Source organism: Andrographis paniculata, unplaced genomic scaffold (assembly GCF_009805555.1).
Source record: "Andrographis paniculata isolate CXL003 unplaced genomic scaffold, ASM980555v1 Contig49END, whole genome shotgun sequence".
Classification (NCBI taxonomy): Eukaryota; Viridiplantae; Streptophyta; class Magnoliopsida; order Lamiales; family Acanthaceae; genus Andrographis; species Andrographis paniculata.
Genome location: NW_026137583.1, coordinates 3,020,986 through 3,044,311, shown reverse-complemented (window position 1 = coordinate 3,044,311; position 23,326 = coordinate 3,020,986). Strand labels below are relative to the sequence as shown.

At 26.4% G+C, this 23,326-nt stretch overlaps 1 protein-coding gene across 1 annotated transcript; it reads right to left on the bottom strand.

The window, feature by feature from the left end:
• Positions 1-304: 304 nt before the first annotated feature.
• LOC127253032 (30S ribosomal protein S1, chloroplastic) lies at positions 305-8,006 on the bottom strand. Its single transcript, XM_051277443.1, has 10 exons — positions 7,639-8,006; positions 5,479-5,638; positions 3,513-3,574; positions 2,097-2,256; positions 1,891-2,011; positions 1,413-1,494; positions 1,229-1,332; positions 813-891; positions 667-717; positions 305-591 (listed from the first exon to the last, which is right to left on the bottom strand). Exons 1-10 carry the CDS (start codon positions 7,900-7,902, stop codon positions 508-510), a joined length of 1,167 nt encoding a protein of 388 aa, XP_051133400.1. The 5' UTR covers positions 7,903-8,006; the 3' UTR covers positions 305-507.
• Between the last annotated feature and the right edge of the window lie 15,320 nt (positions 8,007-23,326).

The following is a 23,326-nucleotide window of genomic DNA, read 5'->3' as shown; positions in this document are numbered from 1 at the left end:
CATGAGCAATCCAATTCAAATGATCAGCATCCTAAGTAAGTGTTGATTGGACTTCACAAACATTTGCTTTTGATTTCTCTATATTTCTGGTCTGCCTATGTTACTATTTAATTTCTTCTCTATCTTCTTTGTTTGTTGAGATTTGAATAAACCAAAATACAAGCGAAACTCTACTAAATCTATCGTCAATTTGTTCAATTTCTTGTTCCAACAAATCTATGAACAAACAAACATCTCTCTTTGTTCACACCTTCTGCCTTCATACCTTCTTATACGAACAAGTAGCAACCTACTGGCAACAAGATTAGCGAGAAATATGAACTGCATAAGCATATTTATAGACGCTTTGTCTCAAAAGATGGTCGAATACAGCTTGTCATTGAACACATATGTACAGGTTGTCATGTCAAGTGGCGAGGCTTTTTCTCGAGTTTTAGTATAAAATTGTTACCGTAAAGTAAGAATTCATCGTCCGATATGTGCTCCTTGCAAACAATGGAAACAGATTCATGGAACACGTTCTAGAACTCGTTGCAGCGCTTTTTTGATTCCGTACTGATCGAGTGATGTTGTCAGTTGTATCTCTTGTACCTGAATCACAAATGTATACTGTGAATGTGAGAGCCAGGAAAAAAGCAGAGGAGAATGTTGGCGTGCGGGGCTTACCTGTCGCCCAGCTCGAGCAAGAAGCGTGTACTGATTGCCTACGGGTAGCGCCTGTAAATTGTGAGAGAACATTGATCGATATTAGCACACAGTATTCTTCTGCAGCAGAAAAAGCCACAAAAGAAAGGAGTGTAGTTTCTTCATACATTTGAAAGCCAAAGCTGCAAATCTTGGGAAACCACTCTTTTCTCGAATCCCTGCCGAGTGATTCTCACATCGTCTATGCTGCATGCATATAATTACGAAGCCAGAAAACAATATTTCAGCCATACATTGTTGTGCGAAGTCAAGATGATCATTTTGAATGTAAAAGGTTTATAAACGCCGTTAATATGGGTTTGCTGGATAATAGTAAGACTAAGACCATTGGGCTCATCTATGTGTGTATATATAGATTCAATCTACTATAGAAGGAAGGGACTTTTGTACATTATAATTCACATGGTATCTGAGCTAGGTTAACAGGTTAGGGTCTAGGATTGGACCAATTACACTTAAAGTTTAATAAAGAGGATAGTGGATATGTTCATGAACCTATCTATAAAGAATCAATGTATCTTACCCATCTTCCTTCAACAGCTCTTCTATAATTATTTCAAGCCCAGTAAGTGGTTCTATTGTAGCTTGTCCGCTTGAATTTATGGCATCAGGATCTGTCAAGTCATCCTGTGAAGCACAAGAATAATAAGATTGCATTCTGTGCTCAACACAGAAAGTATCTTAGCAAAGAACTAATGGTACCAGACCTGAGGAATGACTTTTTCTATAGTTTCTAACAGAGGGTCTTCCTCCAATTGCTTTATGGACAGTGTGATCCTCGACTTTTCCCTGCAAAAATTACCAATACCGCTGAAAATAAATACTGTAGAAGAATAATATTGAAATTCCATACATCACATGACTACAATTTCACTGAATAGGCAATTTAGAAGAAGTAAAATATCTCGTCCCGTGGCTATAAATTTGCCAGCCATATAATGGATTAGTCCTGATAAATATTCTTAGAACAATATTTATGAAGACAGCTACTGCAGATGGATACTGAAGCATCAATGCAAAGAAGTATACTTGGAAGAACATGGTGTATGAAACTAAATCACTCATTTTTTTAATTTAATTGAGTTCTTATAGCACTATATATTTTATTGTTCACAGCTATATGCATGCAATTATGCACATTAGTCAAACAAAAATCACGTCACATTAATGTCCTTGAAAAATCACCTGTCTATGTTAACAATTTTGACTCTGACTTCATCACCCTCAGCTAGGACATCTCTCACATCCTGCACTAAATCCCATGACACTTCTGAAACATGCACTAATCCAGTGAGATGGTACAAACCTGTCATGATTGAATGCTAAGATGAACGTAAGACAGACAGCAGCATTACAAATTGAAATGATCAAAGAAATTAAAGAACACATACCATCTGGGAAACGCAGATGAATAAAGGCACCATAATCCTCTACAGATCCGACCCTTGCTTCAAAAATGTCGCCAACGTTTAGTTGAGGAGAAAACTTCAACCAGTTAGCTTCCTTCTCTGAAAATATCAATTTTCTGCTCTCCTCATCAGCTTGGATAACCTAAGAGAGGTGTGAAGGTTGTTTCATGTAAATAGTTTCAAGATAGCTCTATGAAAATAGAAAGCATAGCATGATTTTCAGTAGCACTAAGTTTAACAAGTGTACATCAATGCTCTGCAATTATTATATTCACTCGACTTCATTCAGCAAGCGACATACAGACAAGTTGTTTCTTTTACAAGTCTTATAAGCCAAAAGATGGATGAACAGTAAAACTTTGATAGAAAAGATGGATGAACAGAGAAGAAACTGGCTGTGCACACTCCCACCCACCAAGGTTTCTTTCATGAATTTGAATTCACTTGTCTCCCTATCCATGTACCAAGCTCACTGGAAATGATACAGTTCTAGGAGCCCTACCCTTTACAGCCTTGATTATTCCTCTATCATAATACTCCATTTGAGGTTTTTTAATAGATGTCATCATCCTTCAAGGAGCTCATTCAACTCAGAGATGACATTAACAAGTTAATTATTGGAACAATCCTCAGAACATGGCAGAAATCCACAGCTTTTAGACTGTCTACTTGGTTGGGTATATGACAAGGGACTCCGCATGCTTTCTTTTCAAATGCTTAGATAAGAGGCACCCCCACCCCCCATCTTTCTTTAGGAAGAATTATTCTCATATAGCTTTTCGGAGTTTCTCTCCAGAAACAATCTTGAATTGGTTCTCTTTAATGTCCATAAGTTTGGTCAGGTATCAATATTCAGCATCCTGATGCTGATCAGATGCATAGTAGTTGTGCTCATGTAGAAAACTGCCCCCAAGATGTAGATTGCAAGGATCAAATTGGATCATCATAAAATCTGTCTGAGTTTAACCTCAGCACTTTATTTTCCAGTTGTGTGATCAATTGTGTCCCATTTTTATATCAAACAAACCTACAACAACATGAACAATTACCCTACCTTATTTTGAATCCAACAACTAAACCTCTCTTTAACCCTTCTATATTGTAGAAACCATTAAGAAAGTTGATATCATTATAACATATAATCAAGTTCAAAAGCACCTATAATATTTTTATGGAAACCTCATGTGAAATAAAAAGTTTAAGAATTAAAAAAATGTGCAAGTGTTCTAAAACTGGACAGACTGAGCCTTCTATAAATGCCCAGAATAGAAGCATACAAAGCATAAGGAGCACAACAGCACGCAATTAATTATAGTATCCAGTGTTGTTGGAACTCTATAAATTGAACATTTGAAACCATATTTAGCACCAAGAAATACAGGAGGGACAAGAACACACCTTCACAGAAATGGTAGAACCAACTAAAGCTCTTGCAGTCTGTTGGATGCTTTTGTTAGGCTCTGCAACATGAATTAAAATTAAAGAAAAAAAATCATTTCACGTTGAACAATAAACATACGACTGATCACAATACAGACAAGAATCCTAAATCTATGACCATATGGTTGAGAAAAAGATTAGCACACAGCATCTCATGGGATTTAATAAAATAAATACTGCCCTAACAAAAAAAAGGGCCTTCATAGGTGTGTTAGTGAGTGAATTGTATACAAATTGCTCTAGAAATGAATGAAAACTTTCTTAAATCCTATTTACTCTGGGAATGCCTAAATAAATAGGATGTGATCTCATGACTAAATACTAACTTAAAAATAGGAAACTACTAACCTAGAGGCAAGGGTATTATTATGAATTTAAGAAAGTTTTCATTTATTTCTAGAGCAATTTGCATACAATTAACTCACCTAAACACCTATGAAGGTCCAGTTTTTGGTTGGACAGAATTTATTTGCTATACGCTAAACTTTTTCTCAACTATATATGGTCATAGGATTTTGACATCAGCAATATTGATATAATAAAAGTCAAGTAGTAGATAAATACTATAAGACTCGGACTATAATCAAACATAAAACTACACTAATCACAATTCCTTCCAAGCATCTTACATAAATTAAATGCTTTCCCTAAAAATAAAGTTGGAGGTTAAATGTTAATCATGGGAAGCTTGTTTCAAATATGGTCCATCCGAGTTCCATTAAGGACTTCTCAAGACACTTTCTAGTTATTCTCTACTCTTCAAATAATTTGTAAAACCAACTATGCCAAACCTTTTCAACATTAGCAAGAAAATTTTCAAAGTGCTTCCTTCCCTTTAAAAACACAAAATTAGAGTCAATATCAAACCACTCAGATTATCACACCTAGATAGAGCTGATGCTTTATGGTAAATCTTGTGTAAAGCTATTATATCCACATTACTTCTCAAAGAAGTAGTGTCATAGCGCTCTCAATTTTCATTGTGCAAAAGTACATGACAACAATTGACATATGAGAATGAAAGCATGATTCCTACTCGGTATAATTTATACAACAAAGTACCATAATAAGAAATCACCATATCAATCACAAATTGTGAAGAGTTACGCAACATTATGGATCTAGCTTTGTTATTAATAGACACAGTATATTCTTGTTACTTATGACCTCAATCTCCATGAAGTACCTCATCATTAAATAAAGGCGTTCATTATTGTAACTCCAACTGTATGCTTCTTGATAGTTACTATATCATAAATATATGTTATCAGAAGAATGGTGCCTAAATGATATTACTTGTAAATGAATAGGCTTACCCTTGGTCATTTCCAAACTTCTCAATTACCAGAAGAAAATTTCCAATAACCAAATGGACTTCGTTTTGGCACATTGGCATTTGCTCTCTTTAACCAACACAACCTATGGGTTGCTCCATTGGTGTATTTTTCTCCAATTTACTTTTCACTTTCAAAACACATAATATAAATTTATGAGTCTACCAAAAAAAATTTAATGTTCCACTGTAGTGTATCCTATTTGTTCATGTCAAACAGCCTCAATAATTTATTTCGTACATATTGCCCTAAGTCCCATATGGAATGTTCCTTAAAAGATGTAACACTCACATTTTTTACAACATTTATATAATATTTTCAGAATGTATATTACTAAAACATTCAATTTTTCAGCATACGTAATGTTATTACATATAAAGATAAGTTGAAACTAAAAGTAACTAAATAAAATTGGTAGCATATTGAGCTTAAGCCTTAGTATTTTTGGCTTCTCAGACTGTGGCTATGCATCAATTGGTTTTCTGGATTACAGCAAACATGCAACTTTAATAGTGTTGTTGTATTCAACAATAGATACAATCTGAGCCTATATGAATCTAGATAGACGTACATGCTAAGAGATTTATTACCTTTACATGAATGAGAGGGGCTCAACTGTGGGAATGGAAGAAAACCAACAAGAGAAGAAAATTTGATCAGCAAGCCACCACCATTGAATCCTTCAACCTTTCCTTCATATATGAGTCCCTTCTCATGGTACTCCCTTGCTGCTTTCCAATCCTCTGACCTCTACTTCTTTGCAGAAAAAAATAAAATAAAATAACAGATAATAAGATTATTAGTGCAACATAAAATCAGCAAATAATCAGTCTAAGTCTTTCTTCCAGGGCAAAGGGAAAAGCTTATGTTTGGAACTTGAGCAGTATCAAATAGTTAAAGGAGTTTTGTCTGTCTTTTAGATGTAGATAGCACTTAGCATGGATGTCTTCTATAACGACATTGAAAACTGTATATGCATGTATAATACTATCTGACAAACTGCAATCGTAAAGAACCATAACAATACCTATTTGCCCTAGATCTATGGAATGTACGTCGGGCTCAGTTTATCATAACTACTTAATCAACATATAATGTCCAGATTGTTGAACGAAAGATCGTTAGGTTGATATTACTAATAAATTACTTTGTTTATTCAGCAAGTAATGTATTCTAGCACTGCAAACAAAAGCAAACAAGAAGATATTTCCCCAACTTCCACTACCATTACACACGATTCTACTTTGACAACAATTTATGTGTGAGCTCTTCTGTTTTAAAAAACAAATTTGAGCAGCTAAACATAAAAAGCGACAATTTGTAGTTTTATAAATCAAATCAAATAAAAAATGAAGTGGTTGGCATACACTAGAAACAAAGAAAAGATTTACCTAAAATTCTAGAATTCAATAGATTATATTCTCACCAAAATGAACTAAGATTTCATTATGCTTGAATCCAATGATGAGGTAAAATCTTATAATTGCAAACTTGTAGATGCCATATATTCATGGACAGTATTTTCCTAAACAACTGCATTGTGGTTAACTATGGTCAACATATGAAAATTGATTTGAAGCAAGATGAGTAACCCATTTCTATGCTTTAGCCATCCGTATAAAATATAAAACAAAAGAAGTTCACATATTTAACATTGGATAGCTAAACATTAACTGAACACACTGGATTCATAAAGTAGCACATATTGTCCTTGATACAATGTTACAACAGGAGATACATACATAAATAAATCTTTGTTATATATCCCATTTATCTGCCTATTACAAGCTGATAATATCCGACACAAATCTGGATTTCACTGCTCAAAGGTGCTTTGACTTAGTAAAATGGTTGTCGGGTAGCTCATCTCTGACATATGATAACTCACTAAGCCTGTAGTAGCTTAAATGGCATACTCATGACTCCCACTAATGTCATAAATGAAATGAAATGAAAAAGGCAAATGCATTATCCATAATAATTTATTTCAGAGCCTACCAGTACTAGTTTACCGAACATCTTCAATTTATCTATTTACTTTTCAATAAATACCCCTATTGCTCCTAAGATCCTATGCCGCTCTTTCTGCTGCAGGCGGAGAGCAATCAATTACATGTCAAACAGTTTCCATATTTTGAGAAATAGATAGCAAAATTAAGTGGTGTCTGGACTGAATTTGTCTTTCCCCTGGGTGTTCAATGTCGGAGAAATACCAATGCAATTGCTTATAGTAATCAAATAAAATAAACAACCCATCACTTGCAATATATTCTGTGCTTATCGAAACACATACTAAATCATTTAACCTGTCAATCACAACCTCCCTGAAATAATCAAAGTGAATAAAAAAACCAACTCAATTCCCAATAACTTTATATTACATGATTGATTAATAGAGTTTCCGGCACCAACATTTGTAAAACCGTATCACACCCTGTGGCGACCTACCAATTACATGAATAAGATCATTTGAGCTTTGTCACCCATTGAATATTCAGTAATAAGTCTAGTTCAAATATTGCCAGAACTCACATCATTAATTCACTTCACAAGTACGAAGGCTCAAAACAGTACACACTTAAATGTATAGACTCGCAAGCAAGCTCACAGATTATTACAGATCTATTTAGTACTTACGAATATCAATATAATGTACATAAGAAAATATACACAGATATATAGACACGCACAGAGAACAAGGACAAATTCAAATAATTACAATAAAATAAAATAAGGACGAAGGAACACACCCGGGATTGCCTAACCCCAATAGAAAGCAAAGACTGGTCGACCCCATCGTCAGTACTGGTGCTGCTGCCACCTGAAACCGAAACTCTCGGGGAGCTCAGGAAAACCGGGTTTCTGGCCGAATGACCCCGGGAAATGCTGCAAGGGAAATTTAAAGTGGCCGGAGGGTTCACGATAAGCCCAGTCTGTGAGGTATTATCGGTGCTGAGGAACTGGGAGAGAAGCGCGAGGCCGCCTGAAAGTGAGGTAGACGCGAAAACGGGCATCTCGACGACTGAGTAGAATACAGCTTGGAAGAAAAGATTACGGCTATGGAGGTCGCCTGAGAGAAGGGTCGCTGCGCTATTCAGTTTATGGTTTTTAGTGTGTGGTGTGGGATGGGCTCGGCGATGTGTGACGATAACAAGGACACGTTGGTTCAAACGGTCGGTTACACTAAGGGTGTGTTTGTTTGGGGGATTTAACAAGATTTCTACTATTCATCCAATTTTTTCCCCCCAAAAACATCAAATCAAACACCTCTTTTTTATTTTTAGTATTATACTAAAAATCAATTTTACATTCAAAACATCACATACAACACGTATTTAGGGTGTGTTTGTCTGGGGATTTGGATTTTGAGTTGGAATTTGAATATTAAAAATTTTGAATTTGAATAATTGTATGATGTGATATAAATACGTGTTGATGTGATGTTTTGAATGTAAAATTGATTTTTAGTATAATACTAAAAATAAAAAAGAGGTGTTTGATTTGATATTTTTTTTAAAAAAAATGGGATGAATAATGGAAATCTAATTCAATTTCCCAAACAAACACACACCCTAAGTGTGTATGCGCAATTGGACTTTAAATACACTGTTCATTTATTTTTTTCTCTAAACAATATCACATTAAACATTTATTTTTCAAATTATATTAAAAATATTACATCAGCACCTATTTAATAAGCAAGAGCATATGCAAAAATAACCTGAAAGACAACATTGCTTGGTGCAGTCCAAGCCACTTTCAAGCGTATTTTGACTTGAAATTTGAACAGTAGAAAATTTTGAATTAAAATAGTTGTACAATGTGATATAAATAGGTGCTTGATTTGATATTTTTGGGGAAAAATATTGATGAATAGTGAAAATTTTATAAAATCTCTCAAACAAATGTTCGTTTGGGGGATTTTTTCCCAAATACATTATTCATTCAATTTTTTTCTCCAAAAATATCAAATCAAACATCTATTTTTCATTTTTTTTCTTATATTATACTACTAAAAATCAATTTTACATTCAAAATATCATGTCAGCAACTATTTATATCACATTATATTATTATTCAAATTCAAAATTTTTACTATTTAAATCTCAATTCAAAATCCAAATTCTCAAACAAACACTTTCATTCTGAGTTGAGATTTGAATAATAAAAAATTTGAATTGAAATAATTGTATGATGTAATATAAATAAGTGTTTGATGTGATGTTTTGATTACATAATTAATTTTTAATATAATATAAAAAATAAAAAATAAAGTATTTGATTGATTTTTTTTTTAATAAAAATGATAGAATAGTAAATTTGAGGGATTTCGTTGAATGAACACACCCAATAGAAAATTTTCAAATTATGATTTTAGTTAGATTATTTCATTTTACAATTTAAAAATAGCTTTTTTTTTATATTCTAAATTTTTAAATTTAAATTTTATTCAAAATAATTAATTTTGATTTTAATTTTATTTGAATATATATTTCTTCTTTATTTATTTATTATACACAAAATTTATAAATAATACTCCTTCAGTCCCACATTTTATGTCATTTTTCTCCTTTGAAAAATGATTACACACTTTAATTTCATTTTAAATTGTTAAATTTATTTTTTTAATTTTAATTAAACTAATTAGTTATCATAATCTTAATTTATAATTATTTAGATTATAAGATAATTATTTTCACTAATACATTCTTAATTATCTATTAATTACACCCCTACTAAAATATCGTGTATGTAGCAGACATCGTACGTGGGACGGAGGGAGTAGTTAATTAGATCGTATAAAAATAATTAAAATAATAAATTTAGTAATTAAATTAAAATTTGAATTAAATAAATGAAAAAAATAAATTTTGAACCCCCTTGTAATAAAATAAAATATATAGATATATATATATATTATACTTCTCCAATTCTATAGCCAGCAAATACAAGTTTTGGAGAAACATCAACAACATTTCCTGAGCAAGTTGGGTTTTTGAGATTTTCGAAAAAGATATTTTTGATTTTTCAACCTCACATTCAAATCCTCTCGTTGGTCTGAGAATCAACGGTGACATCGTCATCGGCAAATGCGTTACCAAAGGCGATTTCAAAATCGTCGATAGAAGCCAGAAGACACAAAAGAAATTGATTCCGACATCTCATTTGGCTTGACGTAAAGAGGATATGCCATTTTAATGGAGTAGATGAAAGTATCAATTATGATGGGTGAGATAATTAAATTATAATATTATATGTTATTTAAAAATTTCAATTGTAGTCGCATTTTATTTAATTATCGTGTAAAAATAACGATAATTTTCTAAAAGAATAGAGAGTCTAGTTACCAAAATTAAAAATTGAACTATTGTAATGGTTAAGCTGCTAAAATATATTTATTACTAAAATATAGAGTATTTATCGTATTGAAGACAAATAAATTTAATTTAATTTTTTTATTTATTATTTAAAATTGATATAAATTAATAATATGAAATCAAAATTATTATACATGGATTGTTCTTTAATAATTTAATTATATTAAAAGCTGTTTATATTTATAAGACAATTATGAATAATATAATTATAATTTTATTTAAATTTATTATTGTGTAATTTTTTTATTATTTATAATTATAACTAAAATAATGGAATTTATTTATATCATATATGACATACAAAGTATTACAAACTATTTATTTATTTTTTAATACATTAAAAAAAAATCCATTTAAAATATCATATTAATACATTATTTATTTATATCAAATTAAATATTTTAATTTATATTTTACTATTATCAAAATATAACCAAATAATAATAATAATATTTAAATATTTTTATATTATTTCATCCGTTTTAATTTAAAATATTTTTTTTACCATTTTCTTATGTTCTACTTATTCATTTCTATTTTAGAAAAAGTAATAATATATTAACATCTAAATATTTTAAAGTACAAGTATATTGTTACATGTATAATTACTTTATATATAAAGTCAAACAATAAAAATGTAAAAAACTCTTACACACTTCAACTAACTAATAAAATACTATTATTTTAATTTACTAAAATATTCCAAATGACTAATTTAATTTGGAACGGAGAGTATAATATAATATATAGTTGGCGGTGCTCACATGATTTTATTTTTTAAAAATCATAAAAAAAAAAAAAAAAAATGATCCTTAAATGTGGGTCCATTCATACCAAATTATATATTTTTTCCGTCATCGTCATCGAAATTTATTTTCATTTGACCTATACGAATTTTTGGAAAAAATGGGTAAAAATAAAAATAAAAGATCCTTTTATAATAACGAAAATAGTATATTTTTTTTATTAAAATTGAAATATATAGAAAAATAGATATATTTTTTTTTACTTAAAAAAAATATAAATATTTTTTATGGCAATAAAAAAATAAAAAAAACATAAATTTGAATGATAAAATAATATATATTAAATTCAACCAATAAATGAAGGAGATAATTACATTAAAAATACTAAATTAAAATAAATTATAAAAATATCAATATACTACAATATTAGATAATAAGATAATTTAATTTAAATATAATTATATAATAAAAAATTATAGAATTTAAAATATAAATATAAAAAATAATATTACAGTGTATTATATGTTCTATATCATTAATAATATTAATATCTTTATTTTTATAACAATTATATAATAATTTAAATATCACATATATTGTTTTTATTAAATATAACAAGTATTTTTTAAAAAAAAAATTGTTTGAATATCTAATTTTTTATATAAAGTTGACAATTATCTAACTAATATAAAAATAATAAATCTACATACTATATTATTATTTTTAAAAAAAAATGTGTTGCACCGTTGGGAACTGTTCGAGGCTTAATCCGACAAGTTCCATGGAGATAAAAATGAGTTTGTCCACTCAATAGCTCGGTGAGTTTCGAGTGGTTTTCCCGTGAGAGCAACCTTGTCGGTGGCCGATTCCGGTGGGTTTCAAGTGGTTTTCCGGTGAGAATAACCTTGTCGGTGACCGATTCCGGTGAGTGTCGAAACTTGGTGTGAATATGCCGACCTCCACCTTAGGAGTGGTTGCCTTGGGCCAATATTGCACCAAGGATCAAGAGAAGGTCGGAGGGGCAGTCGTCGTTCGGTGCTCATCGAGTTCGTCGGAGTATCAATCTGCCACTGTGCCGCCGCCACTGTTCGGAGTGCCATCGACTGTCGGAGGATGTCCGCTGCGTGCCGCTGTCATCTATTGTCGTCATCATCCGTCGATTTGGAGCAGAAAGCTGTTTGTTAGGAGAAATTGATCGCCAGCTGCCGGAGTTATCAATTCGAAGTCGTTCATCGATTTAGAGTCAACCGTGTGGTCGTTTGGGGGATTGGATTTTAAATACACTGTTCATTCCATTTTTTCCTAAAAAAAAATATCAAATCAAATATATATTTTTCATTTTATATATTATACTAAAAATTAATTTTATATTTAAAACATCACAACAACGTCTGTTTATATCACATTATACAACTATTCAAATTCAAAATTTTTACTATTCAAGTTCCAACTCAAAATCTAAATCCCAAACGAACACACCCAAAATTGGTTCTCCGTAATTTCCTCAAGAATGACAAGCAGGGAAATGTTTTGATTTCTTTCCAATTCGATTTCAATTAATTCAAGCCTGTTTGTTTGGGTTTAAATTATCAATTTCGAGAATGTCTTTTTGTCTAATTCTTTATGTTTGTATTCAATTTCGATTTAGTTTTGATTAATTTGAGTTTATTCGAATGAATCGTTTTCGCTATTAATTGATTGTATATTTTACATACGAGGTTTGTTCGATAAATTCAAAAGATTCGAAAATAAATACACAACACACAAAGTAAAATAAGAGTATTATGGGACGTTTCGTATAAATAATAAAATTGGTTGTTATTTATTAAAGTAAAATTAATAAAATTGTGAATGAATAAAATTGTTTATTATATAATATAAGTCTAACGGACAACCAAACAAAGAAATTTGACATAATTATAGCCGATGAAGAGAGTAATATTTTAAAAATATTATGCAATATTTAATTTTAATCAATAGATAATTTTTTAAAACTATTAATACAAAAAAAAAAAAAGTTAAAATGTAAATAATCACATTTATAAATACTTATAAGAAATAATATATAAAAATAAAAAATAGAGTAGTATATATAAATACAATTTAGAAAAAATAATAATACAAAATTATAAAAATAAATTATTCGGTGAAAGTCTTAAATTTAAAATTATTAAAAAAATTTAGAATCAAATAATTAATTTTGGTATAGAAATAAAAGAAAAGAAAAGTAATAAAATAATACAAAAAATATAAGAAAAATAAGTAAATAACATATATTTTCTCCGACCTCACTCAAAGTATCATTTTTATCATTTCCATCTGTCTCATTCCAAAGTCTTTTTTTTTTTTTTTATTTTAGTAAAAATAATTATACACTAATACCAAAATATCATTAACTTTTATCTAAATTATTACACATATAATTATTTTATATATTAATATCAAATGACAAAAATGTCAAAATTTCTTACACATATTCATTGACCAATAAAATACTATTCCTTACGTTCCGCCACATATGACTATTTTCTTTTTTTTTGTTCAACAAAAGATGATCTCTTTCTATTTTTATTAAATTTATCAATTTTAAACACACTTAACAAATATAAATCGATTTAATTAAATTTTTATCCTCTTACACATAGATCCACTAAAAACCATTTTATTTCTAAATATCTCATCAATTAACAAATATTTTTATTTACCTTTAAAACTCCCCATTTTTTTTATAAAACAAATTTATAATAATAATAAATATATAAATATATTTTTTTATTTCTTTTTATTATATAAAATTTGATTTTCTACACATTGATATCTATATTATATATATTTTATTGAGATATAATATTAAAAATATTTAAACACATATTGTAAATTTTTTTTAATCATTAGATAACTAATTCTCTATCAAAATAACTAATCTATACTACCTAAATTCTCGTATCCAAACAAAAGACACTATCTTTTGTCGGGATGAAGGAGTATTATTTCTTAATTTATTATAAAATTCAAATGACTCTGAAAGGATTATGATAGAAAATGCAAATAGAGTATTGAATATAGGACAATTGATCTGTACGCGACCAATTGTGACTATGATATGAAAATTGCTATTTTTAAAATATGCTATATATATTTTGCCAACAAAATAAGTAAATGAAAAAAAAAATAATTCAATATATAGAGGATATATTTGACAAATTTCCCTAGTTTTATGGCTCATCCGCAATAAAATAAAATATGACTGTAATTATTATTTTTACAACATAAAATAATTAAAATAATAAAAGTAAATAATTAAATTAAATATTAAATTAAAATAAATTATAAAAATATCAATATATTGCAATATTAGATGATGAGATACTTTAAATTAAATATAATTATATAATAAAAGATTACAAAATTTAAAATATAAATATAAAAATAATAGTATTATATTATTATATGTTCTATATCATTAATAATTATTTATTTTAAGGAAAAAAAATCAATTTTGATTTCAATATAATCAAAATTTATTAATTTTTATCCAAACATAAATAAACTCATCAATTTTAGTCCAAATATAAACAATTTTAATCAATTTTGATCACACCGTTAAAAGAATAACAAAAATGGCTGACGTGGACGTAACGAGATTGACGTGACAACTAACCTGTAAACTACACGGCCATGTGTATTTCAGTTTATAATTATATCTGACCATGTTTTTATACGGCTATGTATAATTCTACACGGTCGTGTACATTTCTGTTTTGGTCTAAAAATTTATTTTTTTGTGATATTTTTGCAAAAAAATATTTTGAATTTAGAATAGTCGATATAGTTAAAATGGAAAAAAATTAATAGTAATTCTAATATAATTAAAATGTATCAATTTTACTTCAAATATAAAATTTATCGAGTTTGTTTTTTAGAAGATTTTGTTTAAAATTCTACTCCCTCCGTCTCACCTATCATGTCCACATTGCTGTTTCTGTCCGTCCCACATTCCATGTTACTTTTATTTTTTAGAAAATGATTATACACTTTAATCTCATTTTAAATTTTCTAATTTTTTTAGTTTTAATTAAACTAATTAGTTATCTTAACCTTAACCTATAATTATTTATATTATAGGATAATTATTTTCACTAATATATTCTTAATTATCTACTAATTATACTTATCCTAAATTTTCGTGTCTACAGTGACCCAGACATTCAACGAGGGGACGGAGGGAATACTATTTACCAAAAAAAAATTCTCTTAAAAAATATTCAATTACACAATTATTTATTTATTTATTTATTTTGTATATGATAGTATTAAAAATTAATTTTATATTTCGTACAATTATACATGTCTACGTTGAAATTGTTTGAAACTATATTGAAATATAAAATAAAATTTTAATATAATATAAAAAAATCAAAAATAGTTGTATAATTGGATATTTGTAAAAGGAAAAATTGATTATTAGTAGAATTTTAGGCAAAAGTTTTCAAAAGAATGTATTATAATTTTTTTATATAAATTAGAATGGATACATTTTAATTATATTACAATTACTATTGATCTTTTCTATTTTAACTATATCAACTATTTTAAATTCAAAATATTTTTTATAAAAAAAAAAAAAAATCTTAGACCAAAACAGAAAAGTACATGGCCGTAAAATTAAATATTGTCGTGCAGTTTCTAGGTCAGCTGCTACGTCAGCTCCGCTACGTCCACGTAAACAATTTCCGTTAGGTTTTTTTAAAGGTGGAACCAAAATTGATGAAAATTGTTTATAATGAGACCAAAATTAATTCAAATTATTTATAATAGAATTAAAATTAATAAATTTTTTATATTGGGACCAAAATTGAAATTTTCTCTTATTTTTATTAATAATGTTAATTTTATTTTATTTTTATAACAATTAATAATATATAATAATTTAAATTATAATGAGTTTGTTTCTTTTCTCAAAAAGTTTCCTCTCCTTTTTTCCACCATAATTCCTTTTTTTTTTTTTTTTTTTTCATTTTCCTTCCCCTTCCTCCTCCTCCTTCTCTTCTACCAATCTGCACTGCTCTCTGGTGATTACCGGACAGGCTGTTCGCAGTTTGAGTCGGTTTCGATTAACCTGTAACCACCTGTTCAAAAAACGAGGAACCGGTTGGTCGAACTGGCGGTTTGAAACTCGATGAACAAATCTACACATAAAAAAAAAGAGCCATTTGGATATGGAAATATATATATATATATGTTCAGTTGTGTAACATTGTGTGTTTATTTGTGGATTTGAATTTTGGGTTTAAATTTGATATTAAAAATTTTTGAATTGAAAATGTGGGATAGTGTAATATAAAAGCGGATTCTATTTCTCAAGTGCCACAATTGTATTGTATATAAAGAAGTAATAGTTATTAATGTGATGTTTTTTTAATGTAAAATTAATTATTTAGTATAATATAAAAAATAAAAAATAGATATTTGATTTGATATTTTTTTTTTAAAAAAAACGAACACACTCTAAGTCAGAACAAGAATATAAAGAAAGAAAAGTAAAATATTTGAATTAAAATAACTTTTATAGTATAATATAAAAATAAAAAAATAAATATTTTATTTGATATTGTTTTAGAAAAAACAAATTTGATATATACTAGAAATCAAAAGAAAGCAAGCAAAATGTTGCGGCCTAAAGGAGAAAGTCATTTTTAAGTTCAAGAAGAATTCGATTGTCAGACTTTGTCCACGGACATCATCTTGTAATCATTCAAGTTCAAGAAGGAAGTTGATGGCCAGACTTCGTCCACGGAGACAGCAGCAGAGGTGAATAAAACACTATTCGTCGATCCACAATATATTGTTGGTTGGGGAAGACGATTTTTCATTTTTACTGTGTTTGGCCATAGCCTTTACTACAGCCACCAACATCGTCCCAACATCTTAGTCACGTCTCTTTTTAGCATGGACTTTAAGAAAATTTGATTTATACAGTTAATTACTGTGATTAGTTAGTTAATGTAATATATGTAATAAAATGTTATTTTAACTATTTTTATTTGTTGAAATATTGAAATAAAAGTTGAAATATTTTTATTTTATTTAAATTTAATGTTTTATTTTAAAAAATATTATTATATTAATTATAAATTATGCAATTAGGTAAAAAAAATTAATTGTAATAATTTAAATACAAAAATAACAGCCGTAATACTAAAATTTTTAATATAAACATAAGATCAAATTTTTTGAATTTGATTGTTGGTAGGGATAGTTCGATATTACATACCAAATTTATAACGCATATTTTATATATCGTACCAAAATTTTTAGTATGTTATTTTATCGTAATGAGATATTGTACCAATAATTTGGTATACCGAATTTATATATAAAATAATACTGAATTACATAAATAACACATACCGTACTAAAAATTACCGAAAATGCCAAATTTCAGTATACCGAATTTTTTTTTTATAGTATCGATATTTTTTTTAATATACCAAAAAATTTGGTATGGTGTACAATATAGTTCGGTATTATCTTAATACAATATCGAGTCATTTGTAATCAAATTATATGTATGGTATCGGAATATAATATTTTACGTTGAAATATAAAAATTAAAAACAATTTTACAATTTTAAGAATATATTAGAAAATTAATTATTTTAGTATCAATATACTAAATTATTGATATAAACCGATATATCAAATACTAAAATATCAAACTGTATTGATATTTTTGGTATATATTATACCAACAATGCTAATATTATATGCAATTGTCGTACTGAAAATGTTTGGTACGGTTCATACCATATATAAATTTATGATATACAATAATTTTGACACTTTAGTATTTTTTTATGCATTATTTGAGCAAATTGATATTTTTCATTTTTAACAATAGTGATAAATGAATTTTTTTAATGAAATATAAAAATCAAATTCTAAATCAAATCTTATTATTAACTAATTTTCAATCGTAATATATAAAATCAAATTTTTTATATTATATTAAAAAATTAATTAAAAATTTTAGACATCACATAAATACTTATTTATATTATATTAAATATTTATTTATTTTTATTATTCAAAATTCTAGTCCTACTTTTAAATTTACAATAAAACAAATAATAAAAGTTATGGATATTAATAATTGAATAAAATATAGTTAAATTTGTAATTGTAATTAGTATTTACTAATTATTACTATATTAGGAAATATGATTAATTTCGCAGGACAGCCAAAAGAGGAAAGGTGAACTAATTTTACAGGACGGAGGGCGTACAATAATAATAGGAGTAATTTAGTGTTTTTACCTTTATTTCTATTTTATCCCAATATAATACTAATATTTCTAAAATTCCGTGCAAAAAATAAATGAATATATAAATATGGGACGAAAGGAGTATAAAATAAAATTTAAATTTAATCTTTTAATAATATATTTTATTAAATACTAGTACTATTTTTAAATTACTTTGAAATTTTTTTAAAATTATATAAATCTCTATCTAAACGATTTTATTTTTTTATTTTTTTTTTATTTTTATGTTTTCAACCTATTTAAAAATATTATTAAAATGTTATAGTAAATTGTGGGCTAATTCACCATTCATTTTGACAGTACTGTTCACTGTATATGATCATTAAGTTTGTTGTTGCTTAATCGATTTAGCTAATCAAAATAAATTTTATTATATAAATTAAATTTAAAAAATTTTGAAATGGTAAATAAATTAAAATGTTTTTGTCAATAGAAACCAATTACACTTAGGCTTAATTGAGCTTCAGGGGCTATGCGATATTTCCTCTGTCTCAGCTAAATTGCCTCATTTAGCTTAGGCATTGAGTTTTAAGTATGGTATAATTAGTAAGTAATTAAAAAATATATTAATAAAAATAATTATATATTAAGATTAAAATGACTAAATAATTTAATTAAAATAAAAAATTATAAATTATAAATTTTAAAATGTGATTAAACTGTATAATTATATTTTTAAAAGAAAGAAATGACAAATTATGTGAAACATACGAAAATAAAAATATTAAACAAATTAAGTGGGACGGAATGAAAAATAATTAGTTAAATTAGTTTAAGTGGGTAACTAACTTCGAAAATTGAGTTAATTAACCCACATTATCTATAACACTATTTATTGATGTGTTTATATATAATGAGGTATGACCATGGTTACAAGTCAATTAAAATTATTCAGTATTATGCTAAGAGCTCGAAAAATATAGACCATCGATTAGACGGAATCTTGTGTTATACACGGGTTTGATAATATATGATTTTTTTTTTTTTAACAAAAAATTTGGTTTATATTTATATCTATATATCCCTTTCGTCCAAAGAAAATAGAAAAAAAAAACATATATATATGATAAAATTGTATTAACATATAGAATATAAAATTATATTTTTATATAAAATATTTATAATTAAAATTATTATATGATATTATAAATTAAAATAATAATTTAGGGATAAAATAGAGTAAAAATTTTGAATTAAATGAGACAAAATTACATAATTAGATTTTTTTAAAAAAATTACTTTTACTTTTAAAAAAAGCAAAAAGTTTGGGGGTGCCTAGCCCAATCAGAATCGGATCGTAAATAAGTAAATTTTCATCCAAATTATGAATTATGATTCCAATGTGGTTCATCAGTAAAAATAAAAGTTGTTATATAGTATAATTTTTTACTAAAATAATAAAAAAAAATAGAAAACATATAAATTTGGAAGGTAAGAACATTTTCTGAAAAAAGAAAAAACAGAAGAGTTATGAATTTATAAATATGAAAAAAAAAATAAAAAAATAGCATTATTTATTACATCTAAATTATGTCTGCGACTTGGGGTGCGTTTGACAATTAGCTGATAGCTATTAGCTGTTAGTTGATTCAATTAGTTGTTAGCTGTTAACTGATTCAATTAGCTGGTTTAATTAGTTGATTTAATTAACGGTTTGTATCAAAGTGTTTGGTAAAACAACGGTTTGACATTAGCTGTTTATATATAAAATGACTATTAAGGACATTGATATATATTTTTTTTAAATATTTAATTTTGTTCATTTTGGTTTGAAATTTTTGAGAATTTTTGTTATTGATTATTGAAATTTATAAAAATATTATAAAATGTTTATTTTTATTTTTATTATTTAGATCTGAAAAAAATTATTTTTATTAAAAAATAATAATTTTTTATTGAAATTATGTAAAATATAAAATAATAAATTTTTCGTATATATATATATATATTTATTATCTTACTTATTGTTTTAATATATATAAATAAATTAATAACATTTGTTTTTTCTATTTGATTTAGTTTTAAAAATTTATATATTTTACAAATAAAATAATTTATATGTAATAATTAATAATAGTAATTATTTTAAATTTACAAAAATAAAAATATAATTTAATAAATTAAATATATAAAAAATAATTAATAAATACTGCTATAAAAATATATTTATATGTAGAAAAATAAATAATTAAGTTTTAAGGGTAAATAAGGAATAACCAAAATTAAAATGAAAAAAACTCTTTCAAAACGCTGGGTATACGAGCTTTCTAGAAATTAGCTTTTTGGGTCCAAAAAACTCTTTTAAAAAGCTAATTTACCAAACACCTAAATAGCTTTTTAACTGATGAAACAGTTGTTCAATAAACTAAAACTTTTCAAAAAATTGTTTCCAAACACCTTTTGATCTTTATTTTTGTTGAAAAGAATAATATTATTTCTTAGTCGGATGTATGAAGTTGTAACATAATTTTTATTACTTAGTCGCTTTTTTTATTATTATTTTGATATTACAATTTATTCCGGACAAAATATAGAGTAATTAACTGTAATTTGTAATAATTTTTTTTGTATTTAAAATTTATATTTTATTGAGTGCATATATGTATACACTTATTTGATTATTCATAAATATAATATACCTTATTTTTAAATTGATAAGATTAAAAATAGTCTTATAATCAATAAAAAAATATTAAATATTGTAAATAATATTGAGTAATAAAATATAGCAACATAATCCTATGATTCAAACACCTAGCAAATTTATATAGTGAACCTACTTAACAAAATGCATAAGAAATGAAATGACATTTTTAAAACTTTAGTAGGATAATTCCAAAAAAATTGGGTTTGGGTTTGAATTTGATTTAAAGATGTGTTTGAATTTATGTGGTTTTTTTTTTTTTTTTTTATTTTTTTATGTGTATGTTTGGTTTGAGTTTTAGGAGTTTTGATATGTAATTATTTGGTGAGTAATAAATATAATAATATAAATGTGTATTAAATATAAATTTTTAAAAGGGTAAATTACATAACATTTTTTTGTGTTTTAATAAAAATATATAAAATATCATGTGTTTTATTATTGCGTGAAACTCTCTTGTGTTGTGTTAATGTAAAGTTTGCATGAAACACCCTCTTTGTCCAAAGCTAATGTTTTATTTTAAATAAAGACCTAAATCATGCAAACTTTATACAAATAAAAAACATAAAATATCTTAAATACTTTTTTAGAATAAAATAAATAAATAATTGATCAATCATTTATTTTTATAATTTTTATAAAAATCAGATAACAATTTGTCTACAAAATTATAAAATGAAGGATTAATCAATTATTTATTTTATTCAAAAAAAATTATTTCAGATATTTTGCGTTTTCTATTAGTATAAAACTTAATCTACTTTATTTAGAATCAAATATCATTTTTGGACAAGGAGGGCGTTTCGTGCAAACTTTACATTAACACAAGAGATTTCACACAATAAATAAAACACAATGTGTTTTATACATTTTCACTAAAACACAACGGATGTTATAGAATTTACCCTTTTAAAATTATGATTTGAAGATGAAAGTTATATTATATTTACATATATATTTTAAAATTTTTATTTATTTGTATTATATAAAATTTTATTCTCTACAAAATGACATATATATCGTATATATTTTAGTGTAAACTGTTTTTCTAGTCTAGTAACTGACCCATGTACCATTTTAGTCTTGTAACTGGAGGCTGTCTTAAAATAGTTCCGTAAGTGAAAAATTTCGCAATTTAATCCTCAATATCTATGTAGCACCTGTGTCGCATGCTGACAGACACGTGTCGGCTAGGTCAGCGTCATGTGACTGACACGTGTCCGTTACGTGGATAATTTTTAGTTTTTATTTTTATTTTTTAAAATATAAAAATATAAAAGTTAAAAATTAAAAATAAAAATAAAAATGATTTATATGTCCGTTAAATTAGCGCCACATGATATTTAATAATTTATATATTAATATATTTTAATTATGTTTTTTATATTTTAAATTTTATTTTTATATTAAAAATAAAATTTATCTACGTAGCGGACTGACTTGACGGACATGTGGATAATTTTAATTTTTATATTTTATATTTTTAATTTTATTTTTTTATATATTTTACTCCCTCCGTTCCGGTTAATTTGTCCTATTTAGATTGGACATGAAGTTTTAGGTATTGTGTAATTAGTGAGTAATTAAGAAATGTATTAGTAAAAATAATTATTATTTAATAAAAATAATTTTAGATTAAAATTAAGATGACTAAATAGTTTAATTAAAATAAAAAAAATTATAAATTATAAATTATAAATTTTAAAATGTGATTAGTGTATAATTGTATTTTATTTTATGTGGGACGGATGGAGTATATTTTATTTTATAGGAAAAAATTATGTGGGACGGACGAAAATAGAAATAGTTGACAAATTATGTGGGACAGAAGGAGTATATTTTATTTAAAAAAGTAAAAATAAAAAAATAAAAATTGTCCACATGGCGAACCTATATCAGTCATGTGGCGCTAATTTAGCCGACACGTGTCCGCCAGCTTATCACGCAGATACCACATAGGAATTGAGGACTAAATTAAAAAAAAATAAAATTCTACTTATGAAACTATTTTAAGACAGTTTTAATTATTACTTTACTAGAGTCGTTGATTGATTTTAATTATTGATCCAATGGACATCAATAATTATGGTCAAATTTGTAAATTCGTATAGAAAGATATGTAATATTGATTTTCTTTAATATATATAATTTAAGTTAGTTAATTATAATATTTATTAATAAGATAACGTTACTATAATTAACGATAACATTAATTATTGTATCAATCTTATATAGTTCTTAACCCATAGGATGTTATGTTATCGTCTGTATACACATATGCTATCAACAACTCAATGATATAATGTCTCATAGGATGTTATGATATCGGCTTTATGCACATATGC